Source organism: Ambystoma mexicanum, chromosome 3q (assembly GCF_040938575.1).
Source record: "Ambystoma mexicanum isolate Mex_15411 chromosome 3q, UKY_AmexF1_1, whole genome shotgun sequence".
NCBI lineage: Eukaryota > Metazoa > Chordata > Amphibia > Caudata > Ambystomatidae > Ambystoma > Ambystoma mexicanum.
Genome location: NC_090926.1, coordinates 146,927,435 through 146,952,278, shown reverse-complemented (window position 1 = coordinate 146,952,278; position 24,844 = coordinate 146,927,435). Strand labels below are relative to the sequence as shown.

At 46.0% G+C, this 24,844-nt stretch overlaps 1 protein-coding gene across 1 annotated transcript in view; it reads left to right on the top strand.

Annotated features, from left to right (window-relative positions):
• Nucleotides 1-19,834, top strand: part of LOC138582245 (uridylate-specific endoribonuclease C-like) — an 88,229-nt gene extending 68,395 nt beyond the window's left edge. Inside the window, exons 4-7 of the mRNA XM_069653348.1 lie at nt 584-697; nt 1,233-1,339; nt 18,863-19,005; nt 19,684-19,834. Coding sequence (XP_069509449.1) covers nt 584-697; nt 1,233-1,339; nt 18,863-19,005; nt 19,684-19,795 — 476 coding nt within the window. The 3' untranslated portion in view covers nt 19,796-19,834. The remainder of the gene's footprint in view (nt 1-583; nt 698-1,232; nt 1,340-18,862; nt 19,006-19,683) is intronic.
• Nucleotides 19,835-24,844: the final 5,010 nt, after the last annotated feature.

Genomic DNA, 24,844 nt, shown 5'->3' with positions numbered 1-24,844 from the left:
GCACGCATGCAAGGCCTCACAAGGGCCACACAATAAAAAGGAAGAATGAGGGGCCCTGAAGTATCGGGGTCGCCCAGTTATTCCCACAGGCCTGGAGGATCGCCATCATAGATAGGAGTACTGCTGGGGAAGCCTGTGTCACTCCTAGAGTGGGGTGCTAGGGGGAACAGAGGGGGGGGGTGGGAAAGAGACATGCAGCTGGTTCACAAAGACTTATTGGTAGCGCTCTAACATTTGACGTACTCCTAGGCAGAGACTATTCCATCCAGAATACTGAGGGAATCTCTGACTTTCTCCTGGCAAGTAAAGAGTACGCCAGGAGGAGTAGCCAGACTTACTATCAGTAACTTCTTTGGGAATGGCATAGTGCCTCTCCAGGAGTAACCCACAGTTAGTTCTGGTAACTTTCTTGGCAGTCTACCCCCAATCGTCTAAGGGGGGCATGGCGAGCTTTCATGACAGGCAGTTGCTTATGAGACACTTTTTGGGTGGACTAAGAGTCATGCACACACCCCAACAAACCTGTTCGGGCACAACTTTTCCAATGTGTTGTGAAGTGAACACACCTGCCTTCCCTCAACAGGTATTTACCAGTCGCAGCAGGAATTCAAGCGGGATCTGAAGGAGATGTGGTTCGGCCTGTACACACGCTCAAAGGGGCCTCTGGATTCCTCAGGCTTTGAACACGTTTTCCATGGTAAGAGCGCCCCAATCCCCCGCCGCCCCAAGACCACCACTAGCTGAAGACAGAGCAGCAAGGGCGTCAGCACTGTCCACTTACCCCTCACTTAGACAAGGACTGTTGGTTGTCTGTTTACACCACTTTATTAAAGCGTCCGCATATAATTGTTGTCCATTTTGATTCTGCACTCAGAGAAGGCAGCCATCTTTAATTCAGCATGCCGTGTGTTTACATAATGTATGTCAACGAATTGCGTTTTGTAACACGTTAACAAAGGAGGCAGTGAAAGATAATCTACAGCGCAGGAGTGAAATAATGAGGGGAAACTCAAATGTAATGGGGGACCCCTCAATAAAGGAAAGAAATCGTGTGGGGGAAAGATATTTATTCGTAGAGATGAGATTGTTTACCTCGCCCCCCTGAATCTGTTCATGGATAGAAACCCAAAGATGCTTCAATCCTGCGGCCTACCCTGCTCGGTGGCGCCATTGTGCTTTGCGGACACTCCTGACATTGCATGTGCCTCTCCATTATTCATTCCCTTCCCCAGGTGAAATAAAAAGCGGGAAAATATCCGGCCTGCACAACTGGGTCCAGCTGTATCTGCTGGAAAAATCCGGACAAGCCAACTACCTGAGCTACAGCTACAACGGGCCGGTAAGTACCCCCCTGCACCTCAGGCAGGCCATTGCTGGATACCGGCTCCATGAGAACGGAAATTATGTCTGCATTTACAATTCGACGATTGTACACTCCACAGCAACCATAACTCTGCTGCCGCATGCACTGCTCATGACAGCGCATCGCCCACTGAGGTAACAAACATGAAATGTAGCCTCTTGAAACTAGTATTTACAGTCCATCTTGTGTTGTGTTGGACCTCAAAACAAAAGTAAAACTCACTGTAAAGAGAGAGAGGAGAGAGCGAGAGAGAGAGAGAGAGGGAGAGGAGAGAGAGGAGAGAGAGAGAAGAGAGAGAATTGAGGAGAGAGAGAGAGAGAGAGAGAGAGAGAGAGTCAGAGAGTCATCAGGAGCACTGCGTGGTGGTGGCCAAGTTGTGGTTGCTTTGGTAACTGGCGAATGCACGTGTTTTTGACCAGTTATATTACTACGGTTTGTGTTACAAGCAGGCTAATCATATTTTTTTCCCAGAGAAGTTTATTTTATTAAGGTTGATATCTACATGACTATAGCGCTGGTCTGTGACATGAGGGCAGCCTGCAGATCGCAAGTTCAAATCCCACGGCAAGGCTGTGTTAGTCTCACATCTTTCCGAGGTCAATAAATCAAGTATCATGCAAAAATGGGTTGGTAACCAGTCCTGCTACTATAGCACTTAGAAGCTGGAGGTGTCTGCTAAAAAGTGCTGCATAAGAGAACATTATTATTAAATGCACTATTTTACCAAGTGAGTGCCCAGTGGACAAGGTGAACAGGAATCAAGGCGGCACTGGCCTGTTTCCATGCCCAGTGGACACTGTGCCCAGGGCATAGCCTTCAGCCATGCCCTAGGCGCTGCAAGCACACCAAAGTGCCCACTGAGTCTGGCCTTCAGCAATTCTCAGTGGACATTGGACTCAGGGCATGGGGGATGCCAAGACTTCCCAAACACACCAATTGGCAGGGCTTGCAGTCCTGTTTCCTGTGGACATTGTCTGGGGTGTGGCACTTGGCCATGACCCGCACATTGAAAACACACCCAGTGTACCCACTGCGCACGCCATGCAGCCCTTGCAGTGGACACTGCTCTCGGAGTGTGGCCTTTGGGCGTGTTCGAGACCCCAAGACACACTCTCAGAACCCACTCTGCACGCGGACCTACGCAGTGGACACTGTGCTTAGGGCATGGCCTTTGGCCGTGCATGGGCACGCCAATTACAACCTGTTCAAACAGTGGGCATGGACTGAGGCCATTCCCAGTGGACACTGTACCTGGGGCATGGGCTCAGCCATTGTCCAGACACCTCAGAGGCCCAAATGTCTCACTAGGCGGGGCTTGCGTTCATGCCCAGTGAACACTGTACCTGGGCACCTCAAAGGAAACCAAAGTGCTCCCATGGCTTTGGGCTATGCTCTAGGCGCGTTAAACAGACCCTCCTCCATGCCCTGTGGATAACATGGCCTTCAACGCCGTGAAAGGTTTCCTTAAAATCTGTCCCTGGTAAATTGAACGAATTAGAATGTTCCTGTCCACATTATGTTCTTGGAACTGGTCGATGTTTACAGACCCTGACTACTGGGATTTTTTCATATATATCATTATTTGCCCTTTGAGAAGAAACTTTTATATGTAAATGTTGTATCTTCATTATTTCTACTTCTAACGTGCCCTTGCTTTAATACGTCTTGTGACTAAGCACTTTATTTTGATTTATTCTCACACATATGAATGTCCAAAGTGTTGTTACAAATCAATTCATTTATGAAACAAACCAAATAGTTGGATTCGAGATTTTCATTACTAGCATATCAGCAGTGTGTTAACATTTAGACAGAAATTGTTATCTAGTGCTTTATTGGGGTGGTTCTTTGGCTTCTGGGTCATGGCCTTTGACCATATCCCGGGCCATGCCCACTGGACATCATGCCCCTTGCATGGCCTTTGGTTAGTCCCAGTGCCCAGCAAACACATACTCTATTCTGAAGGCGATTGGCCTAACCATGCCAGGCTTGAAAATACAAGTTCTCCATGTGGTTTCCATTGATTCAGCCAAACAACCATGTGTCCCGGGGGAGCTGAACAGATTAGTGAGAATTGACATCGACATATGTGTGAACAACGTATAAAAATGGCAGTGAACCTGCCCTGCCCTGAACATTTCTTAAACTTCAATTTTTGAATGGCCTGACAGACTCCCGCTTCTCCTATTGGTCTTTCCAGTATTGCACTGTTTGAGAAGGCCTGGGGGAGGGGACAGGGGCGGGGTCAGCCTTAACATTTTTTTTGGGGGGCTGGATGCCAGTTGTTAAAACTGTTAGTGAGATGGTACATTAAAACTATTGTGCTGTTGATCCATCCCCCTTCCTCGATCCCCAAACCCAGGAGGCTGAGTAGATATTAAACCTTCCTTTGACCCATTTATTTATTTATTTATTTATTTATATGGTGTTGTAGCCCGCAGGCATCAGGGCGCATACATGAAGACAAGGACAACAATTAGTAACGGGACATCCATAGTGATACCTGAGGTTATGCTGACCGATTACTTAAATAGACTTGTTTTCAATTTCTTTCTAAAGATCGTGTAGTTAGCCCCTAGCCTTAAAGAGCAGGGAAGGCCATTCCAAGTCAATGCCACTCTTGCACGGAAGAAGCGTCCGCGTCCATTTGCTCTTTTGACATCTGAGCGTACTAGGAGACCTTGAGCCTCTGATCTCAGAGCCCGGCCCGGGGTTTACCGGGTTATTTGGTCTTTCAAGTATGCAAGGGCTAATCCATAGATGCAATGATGTACCGTCGTCATGCATTTGAATATGATTCGTTTCTCTAATGCTAGCCAGTAGGGGGGCTTCCGCTCAGCCGAGATATGCTCCTTTCTGGCCTTCTGTAGGGATAATTCTCACTGCATTGTTTTGTATGGTCTGGCAGCGTGATGTAGATCCTTTACTGGCTCCCAACAGCAGGGCGTTGCCATAATCCAATCTGGAGAGGATAGTGGCACTGGCAATAGTTGTACAGTTCTTTTCACTTAAATACGTCTTTAGATGCATCTTTTACCCCAACTCGCCAGAGGTGTAGTCAGGATTGTGTAGCCAGTACCCCCATGTAAGGGCATACTCCTGTTGGCTTTGCCTTAATGGCTGTTAAAAAAAATTAATAATAATAACATGCCACAGTAAGAAAACATAACCATGCTGGCTACACAAATCCCCCACTCCCCAAATAAGAACTCTCATCCTGTTGTATTTGCTCCCTAACGGCAGTAAAAAATGTCATGCTACACTAAAAAGAAATTGCATTGCAGGCTGCATGAATGCCCCCTCCCCCCCATCTAAGAACACTGATGTTGCGTTTGGCCTTATCACCAGTATTAAACTGCACTGCCAGAGTAGGAAAACATGCCCTTCCTGATTAGCCAGTAAAATAGCTCAGCCATCTGAGTGTGATGCGCAGGTTCAAATCCCGGCACGGCCAACTCAGCCTTTCATTCTTCAAAGCTCGATAAATGAGTGCAAACCTCGGTTGAGAGATACATTTTATGTGAATATGTTCTATGTACAGCGCTATGTAAATAATATATTATAATTACAGAAATACCCCCATATAAGAACACTTATGTTGCACTCATCATGTTATATTCCCCCCATGTAAGAATAAGGAAACAAGCCCTCCCCCATGTAAGAACACTCATCATGTTAGCTCTGCCCTTAATGCCCGTACAGCATTCTATGCTACAGTAAGACACAGCCTGGCCAGCCCCACTGTAATACCCCCCACACTCCAACCCCACCATCCCCTAATAACACTCAAGTTGGCTTTCCTTTGCTCAAAAACGGCAGTAAAACATGCCATGCTCTTGTCAAAAAATCTTCATGCTCCAATGCCCCTCCCCAGGAACCAGCTTTCATACACACACACACCCCGATACACATGCAGATATAGACACATTCACCCACCAGTCACGCACCCACACAGCTTATCTGTCATCACAGGAGCACCCACAACACTTACACTGTGCTCTCATTAACACGTGCAGTCACACCCATGTACACCATTCACACTGCATTCATTCATATATGTGCACTTGCAGACACCTCCTCGCATACAAACATACGCCCACTTACACACTCCCCCGCATGCATTCAATCCCTGCATGCACACAAATAGGCTTTTTTTTAGTTAATGCTAATTATTGAAAGCATAGGCCATGTAAAAGCTGAGACAGCAGTATTTAGCTACAACATTTGGGGGAGAGCGGGGGGGCTACTGATATCTCCTGGGCAGGCTTTTGTCCTCTGCCTGTACAGAAATGGGACAGGTTTGGTTTGAGCCCAGGCCGGGCGTCACAGCAGAGTGGTGCCTACTGCCTCAAAGTGGAGGGGCTTTAGCCCCCCCAAGTCCATGCCTGGTGCCGCCCATAGGAGGAGGGGCTGGGGGGCGGATGTAGACCAGGGACGCCATTTCACCAAAATGCCAGGGGCAGCGGAAGTGACATCACACAGCCTTGACCTCTGATGACATCACAGGAACTGATGCCATTTGACCTCACCCCGAAGTGACATCACAGGAAGCGATGGAACATGACCTTTCACCCCTTGACAAAACAGGAATTGGCATCACATAGCATTGCTCCCAAGTACACTACAAAAAATATGGCTACGATATCACTGTAATGAGATACACATTTCATTCAAGAATGTATCACCATATGTATCCTTAATATCAGTGTGTATAGGCCCATATTAACAAATTACTGTGAATGCAAGCAGACATTCCAAGCCAAATTATAATGATGTGTTATTATATAGCACTTAAGCTTAAGCGTTTTATATAGAGCAAATATATATACATTATCACCCAACCTGTGTTGGTACTCATTTATCAACCTCAGGCTTCAGAGGTTGGCAAAATACATACTATTGGGAGGTTTTATAACTGTGTATTAAAGAATTTAGAGTATCGCAGGGAAATAGTGCACTCACATGGCATACCATACTCTGGTCACTCCTTACCTCATACATCCTGAACAGCATGCCATGGAGATAGGAAAGATAGACACATTACAACAAAGCATTAATTGTGGCCCAATGAAATCAAGGGCAACTTTATGTGCAATGGTCAAACATTTCTACACTGAACACAAGCTTTTAGGCACAAGGATTTTGTCAAGCGACCGAGGACACTGATATGCAATGTCTTGTTATGATCGTAACAGAGACCATGGCAGAAAAAACATGCTATAAATGCAACTTGCGAAGAGCAAAAGGCATAGTCCAAAATTGATGCTTATTCCACTCTAAATGCTTTTTAGAAGTTTGTGTCTGCATTGTGAATTTGAGGTGTTTAAGAACAGACTAAATCAGTGACTCACCTCCTGAAGTGTGCCTGAAATAAACCTTCAATGAGTCTAGCAATTATTTTATAGAATTCCAGAAAAACAAATGCTTTGTTATTCCTATTCCTTATTTAGGGTCACTGCTCAAAGTGTTAAACTTGTGGAAGCCCCTGTTTTTTTAGGCCTGTACGAGAAAGCCACCCACTCTAGAAACAAAGAGCCACATGTATGTCACTTCTGGGGATTCTCTCTAAGAAGGTGAAAACGTGTCCGTCCTAGAGTGCTTCCTTTTAGATGACCAGCGGTAGACCCGAACAACTACCCGATGCTCGCTTTTTGTCATCTTGAGATCACAGTACGTTTTTATACTCACAGCAGAATTCCCAAGATTCAATTGGGCATATGGAAAAACATGCTATAAATGCTTTCAATGGTTTTTGAGATACTTGTGAGTAGCAGACACATTCAACTACGTGTTTTCCAGTGATCATCGGTTTACATGATGGCATCCAGGTCGCAGAATAAGGAAAGATGGCAGTGCCATCAGAATTACTGCTAATCAGAAGTCCCAATTGTTTTGTTGCAAGCCCCTATCCTACAGTACATGTGGAGTTTCCTTCTTACATCCAACATTTCCCACATCTTAGTCATCACCTCACTGCCGAAACAGCTATTCCCTTTGAACGCAGTCCTTTGAGGAGAACCGAAAGTAGAACAAATGATGTTGATCATTAAAAGAGTTGCTGTCTCTGCATGTAATTTAGGATGGAGAGACAGAGCCTCATTATGAGACTGGCGGTAGCCGTGCTGTTAAAAACGACACGGCTGCCGCCGGAGTCATTTTTTTTAACCGGCATTACAGCCCCAGCAGACCCTTTAATTGCCCATTGCCAGGCGCCGGAAAAAATTATTCCCCATTCCCATTTGAGTCCCATTGGACCCAGTAGGAATGGGGAGGATGGTAGCACCGGCACCATTGAGAATGGTGCAGGTGCTACCGTCAAGATCTGGCGGGCAGGACGGCACCCGCCCTCAGAACTCGTACTTTGCCAGTCCAGAAACAACGGTACCAGCAAGCTTACCGGTACCATGGTTTCTGGACCAACAAGCTTGTAATGACCCCCAGTCAGAACACTATGTAAATAAACATGTCACAGTCCACATGTATTTATGTTTTCTAGTGTAGCAAATGCCTGTTCTGACAAAAATCAGTTTTTAAATCAGGCCAAGCTAATGCAATCCCTCTTTTCTGTAGGCCAGGTGTGTGAGAGAATTTGGATGGAATTGTGCACACAACAAATTGGCTCTTAAAAAAATATACATATATAATAATATATTCAGATCTTGACCAATGTGTGGTCAATAAGTGATCTCATGTAGGATCCGCAGACCTCACTAAAAAACCTGCATTCTTTTCCCCTATGAGAATATAGAAAGAAAGACGCAGACACTAGGCTTTAATAAAAGTATGTGTGGTGTGTGTGGTGTGCGGTGTGTTGTGTGTGATGTGTGGTGTATGTGTGTGCCCGTCCATTCCCACAAGGGGACTGGATGTAATGTTGGAAAAAAGGAAAGAACAAAGAGACAGAACTCCCCTGCCCAGGAATGGGCTGGACAGGGGACAAAGGAATCCAAAAGGAGATTTGAGAAAGAAAACAGTTGAGCAAAAGTTAGAAAAAAGGAGGGACAAAAGAAGAGACATGAGAAGGAGAGGAAAGAAAACCCACTACGCTATGTGGAAGAGCCCCCCAGTGAGTGAACCGTGAGGCCGGGCTGCGTGGCAGCAGCATCCTGGCTGCCCAGTGGGTCGTGGCGGGTGTTAGCCCATCCGGGGGCCAGACCATCCGGGGGCCAGACTGTATGGGCCCAGGAAGATAAAAGGACCTGGGCAGTGTGCTTGGTGCAATGAACTGCCTAGTCGGGGGCACCTGAGGGGGGCAGCCCGAACCAGGCAGCACAGCAAGGTGTGATCTTTCTGAAGTTCCTCCCAAGCCGCACATTCCAGGTGGCCCCGGAGGTGAAGAGCAGGAAGCCTGCTCAGCCCAATAGGGTAGAGCAGTGAAGGCAAGTCCCAGGCTGCCTCACAGGGAAGCCTCAGTGAAGAGCGGGATGCTGCAAGTCCCGGGCTGCCTCCCAGGGAAGCCTCAGTGAAGAGCGGGACGCTGCAAGTCCCGGGCTGCCTCATAGGGAAGCCTCAGTGAAGAGCGGGACGCTGCAAGTCCCGGGCTGCCTCACAGGGAAGCCTCAGTGAAGAGCGGGACGCTGCAAGTCCCGGGCTGCCTCACAGGGAAGCCTCAGTGAAGAGCGGGACGCTGCAAGTCCCGGGCTGCCTCACAGGGAAGCCTCAGTGAAGAGCGGGACGCTGAAAGTCCCAGGTTGCCTCACAGGGAAGCCTCAGTGAAGAGCGGGACGCTGCAAGTCCCAGGCTGCCTCACAGGGAAGCCTCAGTGAAGAGCGGGCCGCTGCAAGTCCCAGGCTGCCTCATCGTGGTAACCCAGGTGAAGAGAAGCCCCGGGCTGCTGCAGTGGGGCAGCCCCAGTGAAGCTCCAGCATCCCACCCTCTGCGTCTCTGCAATGTAGACGGGGTGGGCCTGGAAGAAGAGAAGGCTGCAAGTGCAGCGGTGAACATGGTGCCATCCCCATAGCAAAGGGGATGCAACCTGAACTAAAAATGGTGCCCTGGACGTGACAGTGATACTGGCGGAACCCTCACCAACGGGGCCACCTAGAAGTGTACAATGTGGGTGCAGTGGTGAGAATGGGTGGCCATCCACAGCCTATGGGGCCACCCTGAAGATGGGATATTGGCTGCAGGGCACGTGGCACGTCCCAACTTGGGCAGGCTTTCCAAGAACTTTTATAAGCATGGGCCATGCGGTCGTGACATCGAGTGAGCCCCTCACTTGGGCATGCGGTGGACAGGGTCACCCAGAAGAATGTAAGTGGGGCCAGGCCCCAGTTACATCAAGGGGGTCACACTCAGCCACCAGAAGTACAGACCCATGGAAGGCACCCCCATTGTGACATAATATATTTTATGATGTTTATATGTTGTGTTAGTCAATTGTATATTTTTGTTTATAGTTCATAGCACTGGTGCAGAATACTCACCTATCTCCCACCTACACTATTGTTAACAGTAGGTTTATAGTTATAATAGGTAATGCTTGGAAGAGGAATGTGATATAGGGGACATGTAGGGGGGGAGGCATTTAGGGGGAAAGTTACGCAAGCAATGTTATGTTGTTTAGGTGTATAGTGAATGTATAAGGGAATAGAGTGGAGGTACCCTGGTGTGAGGTTGCGGAAGCAAGCGGCAGCATGCATGAGGCCACCCTAGGGATGTGGGACCCCCCATGGAGGCCATCCTCTGGCCTTGCGCTTCAGTGGGTGATACCGGGAATTAGGTAGGATGTCTATTGCGTTTATCTCACCCTATGAGTCCCTGAGAGCCAACCTAGGAAGGATGGGCTAATGGAGCAGATCCCCATTTAGATGGCACTCACGTCAGGGGAATATTAGGAAGGGGATAAGAGTGTACATGTTTTTATAAGTAAAGACTTGTCCCGTGGGATCCATATAAAATTCCCCTTGGTGTCTGTGTCCAGTTAATAATGTTAAAACTCAGTGTGAAGCCCATCTCCTGTTAACAGCAATTTTATTTTCGCACGCAGCACCTCTCCCATTTCCAGTTGACCTGGGGGTGGTGGTTCCCATGGGGACTGTCCCTAATCTGGGCAGGGAATGTGCGCTCCCTGGCCTGGGTTGGAGCTGAAAAACAGTAGCTTCTTGGGCATGGAAATAATGTTTCTGAAAGAGTCATGTTCCACCCACTGGTCATAACCAGATTGGTGTTTTCTAGCCAGAAGTCCATATTGAATCTGGAACATCTTTTGGAATTTGGTCAGCACTCAAAAATCTTACTTCAATTGATAAGCCTATTCAGTAAGGGGACAGATAATCTGACCTTGCAAGTGTTCAACAATTTCTCAATGATGGATCTTACTTTTTCTCCATGAACAAATATGTGTTAGTAGCATCTCTACTCCACTGAGCAAATGCCATGTCACTGTCAGCACAAGTCTGTGATCTACTCACCAGTGCCACTTGGATTTGTCCAAAGAAGGTGCGTGTGCCATGTCCATTTTATTTAATCTGCGCATAGCATTTCATTTTTGGATAGTTGATCTGCCAAACCATTTACTATTTTGTCTGGACTCTCTATATTGGAGTGGCTCGTATTTTCTTATATTATATATTGTCATGTTGTTTAACATCACCAAATCATCAATTATTTGGGTCAGTTTGAAATATTTCAGGGGCTTGTTGTTTGCACAAAGCATATCCCTTTATTTCAACTTTAACAGATGCTCCGCTTCACCATTTTTAGCATGGTCAGAATTGGTGATGACAACTAACTTTTGTAGCGGAGGGTTTACCAACAGCGTTGATGGCTTGATAAATGTCCATCAGCGTGGCCACCTGACTAATTCCCAGGACCAATGCTGCAATTGGCAAAGGGTTCAGCCGTATTATCTACTTAGCTTTCCAATGCCAGCTGCTAACAGTGTCACCATTTTCAGGCATCTCGTTGGAACATGCATCAAATAACCTTTGGCATCCCCTGGCAGGTGTCTTCCTCATACACCTTATGCTTGATGAGCTAAATATACCTTTATATTGCCAGAGGTTGTAAAATCTTCCTCTTCTAAACAGTAATCATTGGCACAGTTATGTAGATCTTCCAATTCTTGAGCCGCTTGACTCTTTTGAGTTTGGCCATAACTGGTCTCTGCACAGCAGGCCTGCATAGAAAGAATCCAAGACGGCATGCTTCACTTAGAGACATTCCCAATCCATATTCAGCCATTCTACGAGTATTTCAGCAATTGGTGGGCAGTGTCCGCAATGGTAGGTTCTCCATACACGAACATGCTCTCATTTTTCAATACCCAAACCATTGACAGAATTGCTTTATCCCATGCATTGAATTTTTCTTCCACAGGTGATAACGTTTTACCTGCATAAGTGATGTTCATGTTTCTGATATAATATCACAGTCAGATAGTTGTTGGAAAATTCTGTTTTGAGGAAAATCTCCTTTTTTATGAGGTAAGCCTGACAAGGAATTTAGGGAAGACTTGCGTCCAGTTATTTCAAAGCCTCTGAGAGTCACCCCACTCCAACTTCACTCCTGCATTCGAAAAAATGGACTACAGGCTGAGTGATCTCAGCAAAATCCTATATGAATATAAGCCTACATTCGGTCAATCCCAAGAGGCTTTGTAATTCACTTAGATTTGTGGGGTTCTTTATTTTGAGTAAGTCTTCAACCTTGTTTTTCTGAAAGTTAAGACCTTTAACTTTGATTTCTTGTATCAAAAAGCTTAATTTGGCACTGCACCATTGGGGTTTCTGGGAGTATAATTGTAACTGCTTCCTGAAACTGTTTAAGAATATGACAGATTTATATTAGGTCTTCTTCCAATGCTTTACTTTTTATTAAAGGATCATTAACATAGGCCAGGTTTTCACATTCACTTAGGTCAGGCATGTGCTTATGTATCAAGATATTACACTCCTTCCTATTGTTGATGTATGCAATAAGCATACAAGTCCTTTAATACTATTGCACGTACCAGCCCCGCAGAGATAAGAGCAAGTTTGTACTGATGTTTGCGAATCATGGATATCGTCCAAAATCCATTTGTCAAATTATGGACCATGCTCTTTAGATGATTGGTAGTGCAAACCTTGGTTGGTGTACAAAAGAGATCACCATGTTATGCAAACTCTTATTTAATTCTGAGATCAGCTCAGAGTCTCCTATGTACATTGGGATTTAATATTCTCAGAACTGCCTTGAACCAATAATCCCACAGGACTCCATGTTTTTATAATCTCCATGTGTGATTTTACAGAAGCATGGTGCAACCAGTATTGTTTAACAGATATCGGAGCCATAGCAGTTCTGTGTGTGTAATCCAGAGATGTATGCCCACAGTCACAGGAATACACAGTAAAAATGCTCTGGAAATACAACTATTTGACTTCCCTCACCAGTCTCCTGGGCATCGGCCAGACCAATCTGTTCTTTGACCTGCTAAAGGAAACCTTGGAACACCACTGTAAAAGCAATTTGCGAAGTATTCTCAAGTTGGGACAGCATATCTCTTCTATCTATGGTGTCTACCTGGGAAGATGATTCCTTGGTATTGAGAATGTTCTCTTCCAAAGTGTCACATGTAATAATTAGGGGTTCAGGGCCAAGAAACCCCAGCCCCCGGTTGGGTGTAGATATTTTGTGATTTGATCCTGCCAGTATTGTTGTAATAATCTTCAGGTATTGGACCAATGACGGGATTTGCTAGAGCCATCAATAAAATAATGTGAATTAGTAGTCATTGGGCCTCATTACACGGTAGGCGGTAAGGGTTTACCGGTACCGGTATTTTACCGGTACCGGTAAATCCTTACTGCCTTACTACGAGGTCCCTTTGCGGGTTGGGGAATTTAATGCCTGCTTTTTGCAGGCGTTAAAAACCAACCCGCAAAGGGACCCAGGGAGCTAATTACGGTACCGCAATTTGCGGTACCGTAATTAGTGCCTTCCCCATTCCCATTATGCCCTATGGGGCAAAAATGGGAATGGGGAAGGGCAATGGTGGAAGGGGGAATTACCGCCCCGCCAACCTTGGAATGGGGCGGTAATTCCCCTTTCCACCAAGGCGGTGCCGGTACTTTACCGGCATGAACCATGGCGCTAATAGCGCCATGGCTCTCCGCCTACCGTGTAATGAGGCCCATTGACACTTTGGGTATCATTATTGATATTTCATGTGTGCTAGTGTTTTGAATGTGTCTGGAGTTCTTGTTGCTGAAGAATATTATAGATTTGTTCATTCCTGAACTTTAAAGGTTTGGTAAATTATTTGATATTTCCAGATTCTTCTTTTCTTCGAACATCTACCACAGAAGGCAACAACTGGGCAGGCTAATGCGTTCTGTTTATTGCTGAACTTCATTGGGTTACCCCCTATTCTGAAGCAGACTTTGTTCATAACCAATGTGTTGGTAACTTTTGCTACTGTGAAGTTTCACGGCTTTGAACCTTACCACTGTGAGATCTTCACCACTCTGTGTGGTTTTCACCACCCTTTAAAATGTTGCGACCATGAGGTTTCACAATTTTTGAACTTTCTGCTCTGTATCTTGGTACTTTGAATTTTGGGACTATGAATTTATTTTATTTTTTACAGTTATATAGCGCACAGACAGCCCAAGGGCATTGTGGCGCTGTTACTTGCAGTAGACTTAGTTACAATACGCATACGTTAGTGCATTGGAGAGCAGAGATGTAATACATGTTATGCATAAAAACGTACACAGTTCGCAGTATCCCGGGGAGGGGATGGACGTCATGTCAGGGGTAGAGAGATCAGGCGAATAGGGTCGTTTCCAAGTCTCGCACTTGGGAATTTTGCTACTTTGAGGTTTCCACTATCTCAGTTTACTACTGCCAGACTTCACCTCTTGGAACTTTAAAAGAAAATACGGTGCTGCTTGAATTTAGCAACATTTGAATTACCCACTCAAAAACTGTACTGGCTTGGTTTGTACTGCTCCTGAAATTCAGCCACTCTAATAACGGCACTGACTTGTTTCTACTGCCTTAGGATGTACTTTTCGGAACGCCCACCGCTCGGCCATTCTAAAATGATACTGATTCAACTCTGCTGCTCCTAAACCTACCCACATAAAAACTCCACCGAATACATTTTTTTAAAAATAGTACATTTGTCCTTTGGCAACTAGTTTGAAAACACAGGGTACCTTGGCCTAGTAATGTGGCCTTTCATTGGCCGTCACCATGGCTGTTTTATAAATGTGGAAATAGGATAAATATGCACTTCCGGCCACAGAAGCATAATACAGGTGCCATTTTTGCTCCATGCTTTATTTGTTATGTTTTTGAGCTCCTGTGGGTTAGGTTGATATCATTCAGTTAGTTTCCGCCAAGTCTAATAATTTTCGTTTTTGAAAAAGCAGGGTATACATGGACTCTGAGATCCACGCTGTGAAGGGGTAATATGCTTGGGCAGAGTCCTTGAGGAAAACAGAGCAGCTGCACCCTGGAGTTCAGAAGACACGGACCAATTGCAAATGACAGACACGAGGTCAATGGTGTGATCCACTCTGAAAGCAGATACCCACAGGCAACATGGTTTTTGGTTGCATCTTTGGTCCAAATGTTAAGTTTCCTGAGAATTATTACTAAATCGCATGAGAATTTAACCCAAGTAGATACGTCAGCTAAGAAGTCTGAGAAAGAGGGATCAGGTTTGGGTGTTCTACAGATTTATTTATTTGAATTTTTGTTCATCGCTGGCCATACCCAGAGGGTCTCGGAGGACCTTACATGGTTCAACTATAGAAAAGGTGGGAGTTGGAAAAAAAAGAAGTTACACAATGTTTTCAGGAAAGGATAGGAAGATCAGGCTAGACAAGTGATAGCAGTGCAGGAGGGCAGAGTTATGTGTGGGGAAACAGGTATGTGTTGAGGCACTTTATTAAAGTGGTGATGGCCTGGGGTGCTCAGTGGGTAAATGCTGTTTTTTTGTGTGCATGTGTTTTTGCAGAGTGGAATGTGTAGAAGGTGTTGGCTGGCTTGTCTGGTGTTTGTGTGGGTGATGGGTTTTAGTTTGTCTTTGAATACAATGGGCTTCATTACGAGTCCAGCGGTAACCCTGCCGGTGCTTCTGGCGGGTTGCCGCCAGATTCATAACATTTTAGCAGCACCTAGCTTCCCGGTGCCACGGGACATTACAAGTCCCAGGAAAACATCATTCACATCCTCAGCAATAATATCAAAAGCTCCATCAAAACCCTTCTACTAGGAGACCTCAATCTCGGTTTCAAAGATACTAAGGACAAATCTGCAGTCACTCTCACCAAGGAACTCAATGACCTGGGCTTCACCCAAAAAGTAGAAAGTCCTACTCACGCCAAAGGCTGCATTCTTGACTGGATTGCAGACCATAATTGCCTCTCCACTATCACCTCTAACTCCTCACTGCCTTGGACTGACCACAACTGCATCGAGTTCTCTATTCCTATCACCAAAAACCACAAAACACTGACCCCTGCAGCGCTGCACAAGTCAGAAGCTCAAAAAAACTTACCGAGGACAACCTGCGCCCATACCTCAATAGCCCCGAGTTAGCACCCCCATTTGCTAATGACCCCAATATCCTAGCAGACATCTACAAAGATGTCATCACCAAAGCTATCAATGAAATAGCACCACTCGAATGGAAAAAAAGAGAAGAAATCTCTACACACCAACTCATGGTTTACTGAAGAACTGCACTCAATGCGATCCCACAAAAGAGCAGCACTAAAAAATTGGCAATCTGAAACCTGCACCAGCACCAAAAACAAATTCAATCTAATCTCCCACCAATACAAGACAGCTATCACCGATGCCAAAGCCAACGCTTTCAACACACGTATCTCTAATGCCAAATCACACTCTAAAGAGATCTTCGCCATTTTTAACGAGCTCATCTCCCCCCCCCCAATACACCGGACGAAATAATCAAAGATGAAGCTTGGTGTACCAGCATTCAAGCTGCCATGCTACACAAAATTGACCTTCTCCAAAAGAAAATCAAAGACCACTGCAAATCACTTCCTCAACAGACAGGAACTAAGCCTACCAACGCCCCACCCACCTCGTCCAAGCCCACCATACCTGACTTCTCCTTCAGGGACGTCACTGAATCAGAAGTTGTCAACCTACTAAAAAATCTCAAACCTTCCCCCTGTAAAGGCGATATTTGCCCACCAAAACTCGTCAAAGACTGCGCAGACTGCTTTGCGCCGCTCTTTACGGCATTCATCAATGCGTCCTTTAAAACAGGCATAATCCCAGCTAACCTCAAAGAGGCCTGGGTCCGGCCTCTCCTAAAAAAACCTACTCTCGACCCCTTACAAACCAACAACTACAGACCAATAACCACGGTGCCATTCCTCCTGAAATTACTGGACAAAGCCGCACATTGCCAAATCCAACACTTTCTGGAAACCCACTCCATCTTCGGGACTAGGCAATCAGGCTTCCGGAAAGGACATGGCACAGAAACAGCCCTGGTGGATCTGAAGAGTCAGATCACCCAAATCATGGACAAAGGCACCCCTGCTCTTCTGCTCCTTCTAGATCTTTCAGCCGCTTTCGATCTGGTTGATCACAAGACTCTCACTTCACACCTCACACACTCAGCCAACTTCTCTAAAGAATCAGCTCTCTGGATCACCTCCTTCCTAGAGGGAAGAGCAATGAAAGTCTTCTCGGACATCGCCAACACCACTCCCACGACAATCCACTGTGGGGTCCCTCAAGGATCATGCACTGCACCCACTCTTTACAACTTGTTCACCAAGCCCCTCTTTGACAAACTCGACTCATACGGCATCACTTACACAAACTACGCGGATGACACACAAGTACTTCTACCCCTTTCAGGATCATACAACGAAGACGCCAAGGCACTCCACACAATCGACTCCATCATCAAGGCATGGATGGCAGTTAATGGCCTTTGCCTTAATGGAGACAAGACTGAAATCATGATATTAGGTCAACAGAACACCCTAGACAAACTTGACAAACTGTACGCTAACTTCTCCATTGACAACTCCATCATCCCCGTATCCACAGCTGTAAAGACACTGGGAGTATACCTTGACTCTTCACTATCTATGACTAGACCAGTCAGCACAATCACTTCCTCATCTGCGCACACCACCAAACTCATAAACGCCATCAAGCCCTACCTCTCTAAACCCAACTGCCTCGCTATAGCTAGAGCAACCATTGGCGCCAAACTGGACTACTGCAATGCACTCCTGGCAGGCACATCAGCCAAAAACCTAAACAGACTACAAGTCACGCAGAACAATGCTCTCCGGGCCGCTCTTAGTATCCCAAGAAGAGAGCATATCACCCATGCCCGACACTCAGCCCAATGGCTCCCGGTCAAAGAGCGATCACTCTCAAAATCCTCACCCTCACACACAAATGCCTCTCTTTCTCCGCCCCGTTCTATCTATCAGAAAACATCCTCAAACCATCCTCCTCCCGTCCCACCAGGGCGCAATACTCCAACCTACTCTGCATCGCACGCATCAAAAAAGCCAAAGCCGGAGGTCTAAGTTTCCCCTACATTGCAGCCAAGACCTGCAATGCTCTTCCTGCAGACATTAGAGCGGAAAACTCACTCCCGATTTTTCGCAGGAAACTGAAAATCTAATTCCTTGCAAATTAATAGGAAACTCTCATGAACCCATGTAAATATACTGCATTGCTAATTTGTACATGTCTACTGTAAATATTGTATTTGTATGTAAATATTGTATCCCATGTAACTAAGATATTGTCTGTAACAAGCACCACGATGCCCCCGGGCTGACGTGCGCTCTACAAATCTGAATAAATAAATAAATAATAAATAAGTCCTGGCGGACCGGGAAGCTGGGTGCCACAAAATGTTAGTCCCTATTCCCATGGAGTCACAGAGGACTCCATGGGAATGGGTTCACGGAAGGAACTGCACTGTTACTAATGGTGCTGATGCTTCTGTGATGAGTCTGCCTACCGGGGCCGCTGCGCCCGGCAGGGTCAGACCTGTCGGGCACAGCATCCCCAGCAGGCAAACCCATAGTGTGGCGGTCCAGAAAAAAGGGTGCGGAAACTTACCCTGCTATTTCATCACCCAAGCCTTCAAACTATTTAGTTTGCACTATGTGTGTTATAAGCTACATAAATACATGAATACAATTGTATTTAATGTTCAGATAAAGGTTTAAGGCCTTTCATCGAATAGACATTAAATCACCTTCATACATTATATTTGTGGTGGGTATTGATTTTGTTGATAGTGGAAGGAGTATTATAAGTACATGAGCTAGTAGCAGTAGTGGTGCTTTTTTGCCTTTACTAATACTTACCCAATGAGTAAAGAAGTACACATTTGACTTTGACAACTCCGCATTTTCGTGACACTGCAATGACACCAAATAAAATTCTGCTATGGTTAAACTAAGAAAATGTATATCGCTATTGATAGCGCTGTCCTCCATTTGTTTTACCCTCCACCCCTTGGTTCTTATCGCACCACCTCAGTGGACGAGCTTCCCAGACGTCATGGCGTTCCAGTATAAGTGGTCAACCTACCTGAAGTCTGTTGGTTCCTTCTATGTTGGCTCTAGCCCCGAGTTTGACATCGCTGTCTACACCTTGTGCTACGTAACAAGACCTGACAAACTGTAAGTACCTGCGATCCCTTCTGCCTTACGGTGTGGGGTTTCAGCCGTGTCCAAATTTCCCCTGTAGGAGATTTGGAATTGTGGCAGCGAGTGTTGGTGGGGCCTGGTTCCTTTTAGAAGGGAGTGTCGTCTCACCGCTGTGGAGTTGTGTAATGAATGCCTCAATCCAAAGGGTTGTCTTCAGGATTCTTTCAAAGGATCGTGGGGTGGCGATCTCCCTCAGGTGCAAGCTCAGGGAGTTACAGAGTTGTCAACCCAGAGCAATGATGGTTTTGCCACCATCTTTCTTGTGCTTGAATCTAGCCTGGGTGATTAGCTTCACATATGTGCCCTGGATGGCTCGCCAGTCCCTTATGATAATGTACCATCACATCTACCAATGGAGAAGCTTCTGAGAATGTACTGTATCAAAGGGAAGACGTCGAGTAAGAGGATACACTAAGTTAAAAGATGTTTTAAGATTTGCCCTTAAAGAGTTTGAGTCATTAATTATGGAATCTTAGTGGCAAAGTTGAATGGTATCTATGCAGCATTTTTTGGGTAACTTTCTTCAAGGCCTGCTCTCTTTTGATGCCGGCTGAAAGGATATGATGAGTAAAAGCTTGCATAAATGTGAAGCCATGTGATAAAATGCCAATTTGCTATTATCCCAGTAACATTGTCTTCGGTTTCTTTAAGGTGCGATCTCCGCATTGGTGGAAAAACCAGCAAAATCCAGACCTACTCCTGGACCAACTCTACCTATGGTGACGGGAAGAGATATGTTGCCTCCTCCTATCCGAATGTCTAAGGTCTTTAACTGAAGAAATAAAAGTGCTTCTCTTTGAAATTCTTTCCTGTCATTTATTCTTTTTAAATTATTTAAGGACTGTTGACTTTTGAGCTAGGTGGGTTCTTGAATTGCAGAAGGGCAGTGTCTATGCTTGCTGAGATAGATTGACAGCTCGGTTTAATATGCAAGAGATCAAGAGATGGGAAACTGACATTTCAATTAGCTCATCCTAAAGAAGCTTTATTTTAAAAACAGTTCAAAACATGTTGCTGTACCAATTTAGGTTGAAGAGTGAGGTGAAGTTAGGTGCCTGACCAGATCCCAATAGATGGAGGGTAACTGCTACCCAGGAAAGCTAGCCTACCAAGGCCCGAGTCCCGGAAACCGATTGCTGTGTGCTACCTGGAAGCAGTAACGGGTGTGAGTTGCAGAGTCCCCATGCCAGTCCATGCCCTCCCTCTCCAAGCATGAGTCCATACCTCATCATAACCCAGGTCTTCAGAGGCTATTTCCTTTCTTGTCTCAAAGATCTGTTCTCTACCAATTCCTAAGGACCATTGCAGGATAAATTAGAACTAGGGTATCAATATCCTTATAGGTGTGCAGGATACCTTCATGCAGCAGGAGGTCCATATTTCTTGCTGAAACTCATCCCGTGAGCCCATCTACTGATGGGGATCCCCTCTATCCAATACCTGAAGTTACTGACAAGAAACACAACGACAAGCTATGCTGTGCCAGATGATCCCATATGCCAAAGAAGAGGTTTGTGGGAAACGGGGAAAAACACAGAGAGCCAGGAGTGCAGACGTCCAACTATGTTGCTCTCCATCTTCTCCACAGGATCATTTAAACAGGAAGAAAGCCCCACAAACACTCACCACTGTAAAAGATGTACAGTCCAGAAAATGCCACAACTGCAGGACCAGCAAAGCTGCCGAGTAGCCTCAGACAGCCAGGATGGAGCCTGACTCTGAAAGCAAGACCTTTGCCTGGTTCAAGGATGGCTTCCAAAGGCTTTGAAGCCTCGGATGGCCATAGACCAGCAACACCTGTAACTATGAATGTGATTAACCACCCACGTCTGTCTGCAGTCTCCACACAATGACACAAACATTAAAAGATACCAATAAAGGGCCCAAAGGCAGCGTGCCTGGAAAAGAGAGGCCTACAAAAGATTTCAGATTGTAAGGAAAGAGGCAGCAATCGACCAGGGAGCATTCAAGACAGCAAGCACACCAGCCAAAGAGAGCAAAGACTGAACTGAGGGTGGGCCAGACCAAAATATGCCAGCTGACAGAGATGGCAGAGTTGAATATCCTGAGCAGATTGAGGCACCTGAAAAGCCTTTGGGCCATCTGATGGCAGACACCCCCGAGAGGCTGGTGATCCTAAGAACGCTGAAAGACATGCGAGCTGTACGCCATATCACTCAGGCGTGAGCTGGGCCTTGTATCCATGAGAAGTGGGTGGGCACTATATTCTTGAAGGGTGCGAGATACACCATATCCTTGGAAAACAAAGTAGCAAGCCAGCATTGTATCCCTGGAGTGATTGGGGCCAAGAAATGAGCTGGCACTATATCCATTAGACAGTGATTGGGGCAAAGGAACGAGCTTGGTGCAATATGCATGAGATTAAGACAAAGAAACAAGCTGGGCACTATATACACGAGACTGATTGCGGCAAAGGAACCATCCTGGCCTTATAGCTCTGAGACTTTGAAGCAAAGGAATGTGCTGGGCACTAAATCACTCAGATTGTATTCATAGCAGCGATGTAGAGGGAGAGCAGTATCTAGATTAGACACACCGAGACACTATAGTTTGACCCCTCCATACATCTTTTGGCTAGACTGTTCCAAGATAGAAACATTATTTTTCCTCATAGATAAACCCCTTAGTTCCGATAGGTGTTCATCACAGCCCCATCACGACAGAAACTCAGTGAAAACTACATTTATGTATTAAGTGTTCAATTGGTTCCATGTGATAATTCTGCCGCAAAAATATCGCGATACAAAAATATTGCCATATTTTTGCGGCGAAATGCACAATGGACCCTGCGGGGGACACCCCCGCAACCCCCGCATCATTTTTTAATGTGCGGGTGACACCCCGCAACCCCTGTTTCCACATAATATCCCCAATAAAAATATTGCCTATGGCGAACCAAACGGCCATATCTACGGCGATATTTTTGTTGGGGATATTAATACCTGATACCGCTCAATTAGCCTTCCAAACAGGAGTTGTCTTAATCCCATGGCTAATTTTCAGAAGGGTACTCTCTATATACTAGTTGTGGAGTCTGCGTTGCTGAAGCTTCGAGGGACATTAACAGGGGAAGAGGAAGAAGCTGTAAAGAAGGTAGGTAAAGAAGAGACAGAACAAACACAGAGAGGGTGCGAGGTAAGTACAAAGGAGGAGGGAAGAATGACACAGGAAGAAGAGGAAGTGCTGGAGGCGAAATTAGCAGAACTGAGGGAAGCGCGGAGCGTTTTGATTAGACAGTTCGAGCAGGAAGAGCGGGAAAGGAAGGTGAAGAGGAAGGAAAGTAAGGAGGACAAGGCGGGATTAAAACAGCAAGAGGAAGAATGAAGGAAACGAGAAGAGGACCGCATAAGAGGGATTGCAGAAAGAGTGGCACGCATGGAGCAGCGGGAGGTCAGAAGGAAAGAAGAGGAACAAGAAGTAAATGACAGGGAGATGGGATTATGGAGGAAGAAGATTATATCGGAGAGTGCACGAAAGTGCGAGGAAGGGAGAATTTTAGAAAGTATACTGGCAAGGGAGGGTGTAATATGGAGCAAAAAGCAGGAAGAGGCAAGGGTATTAGAACAGGTAAGCGACGCAATAATGAACTAACTTTGCAGCGCAAGAGCGGAGGTAGTTGATGAAGTGAACAAGCAAAGCAATACAGCACTAAGAGAGACGCGCAAGGAACATGGGGCCAAGACATACCCGTATAGCAATAAGGAGGAAACGATAACACCGGCACAGGGGGGCACGGAGAAGACAGGCGAGTACACAGACATAGACTTAGAGACTGTAACAGTGGGGGGGAAACACCCAAGCACAGGGTTGACATTCTCAGATGGATTTTGCAGTGAGGAGGAAGAGGGATCTTGTGGAGGATGAAGTGATGCAAGTGGGGAGGGGCTAAGCAAATTATACATAACACGCACAGACTGCGGGTCATTGTGGGAATGTGAGACACGTGAAGAAGAAAACACAGGGAGGGAGAGCAAAAGACAACTAAAACAAAGAACACCACAGCCACTGACACCGCCAGCACAACACACACCATATGTTAATAGACTCAGAGACCTCCCAGGACGTGGAATGGAAGAATCAGCTAATACACACAGGAAGGGTCAAGTGGGTCAACAGAGAAGGCATAAGAGCATTGGAGATGATAGAGTAACACAACACATTTCCGACTTTATTGAAGAACTTTCTGACATGAAAGAGGAGAGCGAATACACACACACATCTCAGCACAGATGAACGCCAAGGGAGGTGAAGGAGTACACTCTAATGCCATTACTAGAGAGAGGGGGAGCAAGGCCACAAAATGTCCCATGGAAACATGCAGACAAAGAAAACATTAAATGCAGGCTTCCATCTTTGAGTGGAGGGGCTGGGAACTGGATATATGAAATGGAAAAACAAACTTCAGGGCAAAAATTAGCAGTGGGCGATGTCAAGGGGTTGTTAATTTCCATACGGGGTGATGCAGCAGATGACATTTGGAAGAGGGCGAGATTCTCAGGGGTGATGATAAGTGACACATCACATGATGGGGCGCCATTTGCAAATTGCAGACAAGCGCTATGGCAGGCACTGAGGGTGCAATATCCAGACACTTAAGACATAGGAGCAATAACGTCACGCAAAATGCGTGAAAATGAAGATCCTGTCGATTATATCCAGGAAATTCAGGAGAAGTGGTCCCTGGAAACGCAGGAACCGTGGGACAAAACACTAGCAATTTTTTACCATATACTGATACAAGGCCTCCCAGAACAAGTACAGAGACAATTAAAGAAATTGGTAGAGATGGAAGCAAAGGCATGGCCAGAGATACAGCTGACAATAGTACACCATTGTAGGCTATGGCAAGAAAAGATGAAACAGAAAGAGGAAGACAGAAAGGCAGAGGGGGCAAAACTGGTCCAAAAGAAACTGTCCAGCTAGGAGGAGGGTTCCAGGGGCACAACCAATATGGGCATCAGGGGTACTTAGCTCTGGAGGATACCCGTGGCAAGCACGGGAGCCGCCAACGTGCTGGACATGTGGGCTAGTAGGACACATATCACACATGTGCAGAGCCAGACCGGCACAAGCAGGGTGGGGAGAGCAAGGGCAACAGGGTTACAATGGAGGACAACAACAACAGCCACAACAGGTGACAGAAACACAAATACAACAACAAGCGCCACCTGAGCTGCACCTACAAACATACACGACACAACAACAAGTGCAGTACCAACCAGCACAACAACAGGCACAACAGCAAGTGGCCACAACACAACAACACATCCAGACAGTACAACAGCTCACACAAATACAGGACAATAAGTTACTACCCGCAGACACACCAATACAACAGACACAATTGGGGAGGGTGACAATATTGGGTCACAGCCCTTACACAGGGAGCAGACAGTCACTATACCTGCAATAGGACAGCCCACAGACGTCCTTGATGTGTCCCGTCCTATCGGTAACACCTAACCCTGTGGAGGAACCACGCATAAAGGTGGCGATAGGTGACAAAACATTTTCTTTCATAGTTGACACAGAGGCCACTAGGTCCTGTATTAGGGAGGGGGAGTTCAATTTGTCAGGCGATGCCATGCACACTCAAGGATTCTCTGGGGCTCGAGGGCTGGTTCCTTTTACTGATAACATCTCCTTATCTGTTGGAGACCACGACCTATCGCTACCACTGCTATACTCAAAACAATCGCCAGTAAACATACTCGGGAGAGACATTATGAGCAGACTGAACATGACTATATCCTTCACTGACAAGGGAATAGTGTGCTCCACACCAGGCATA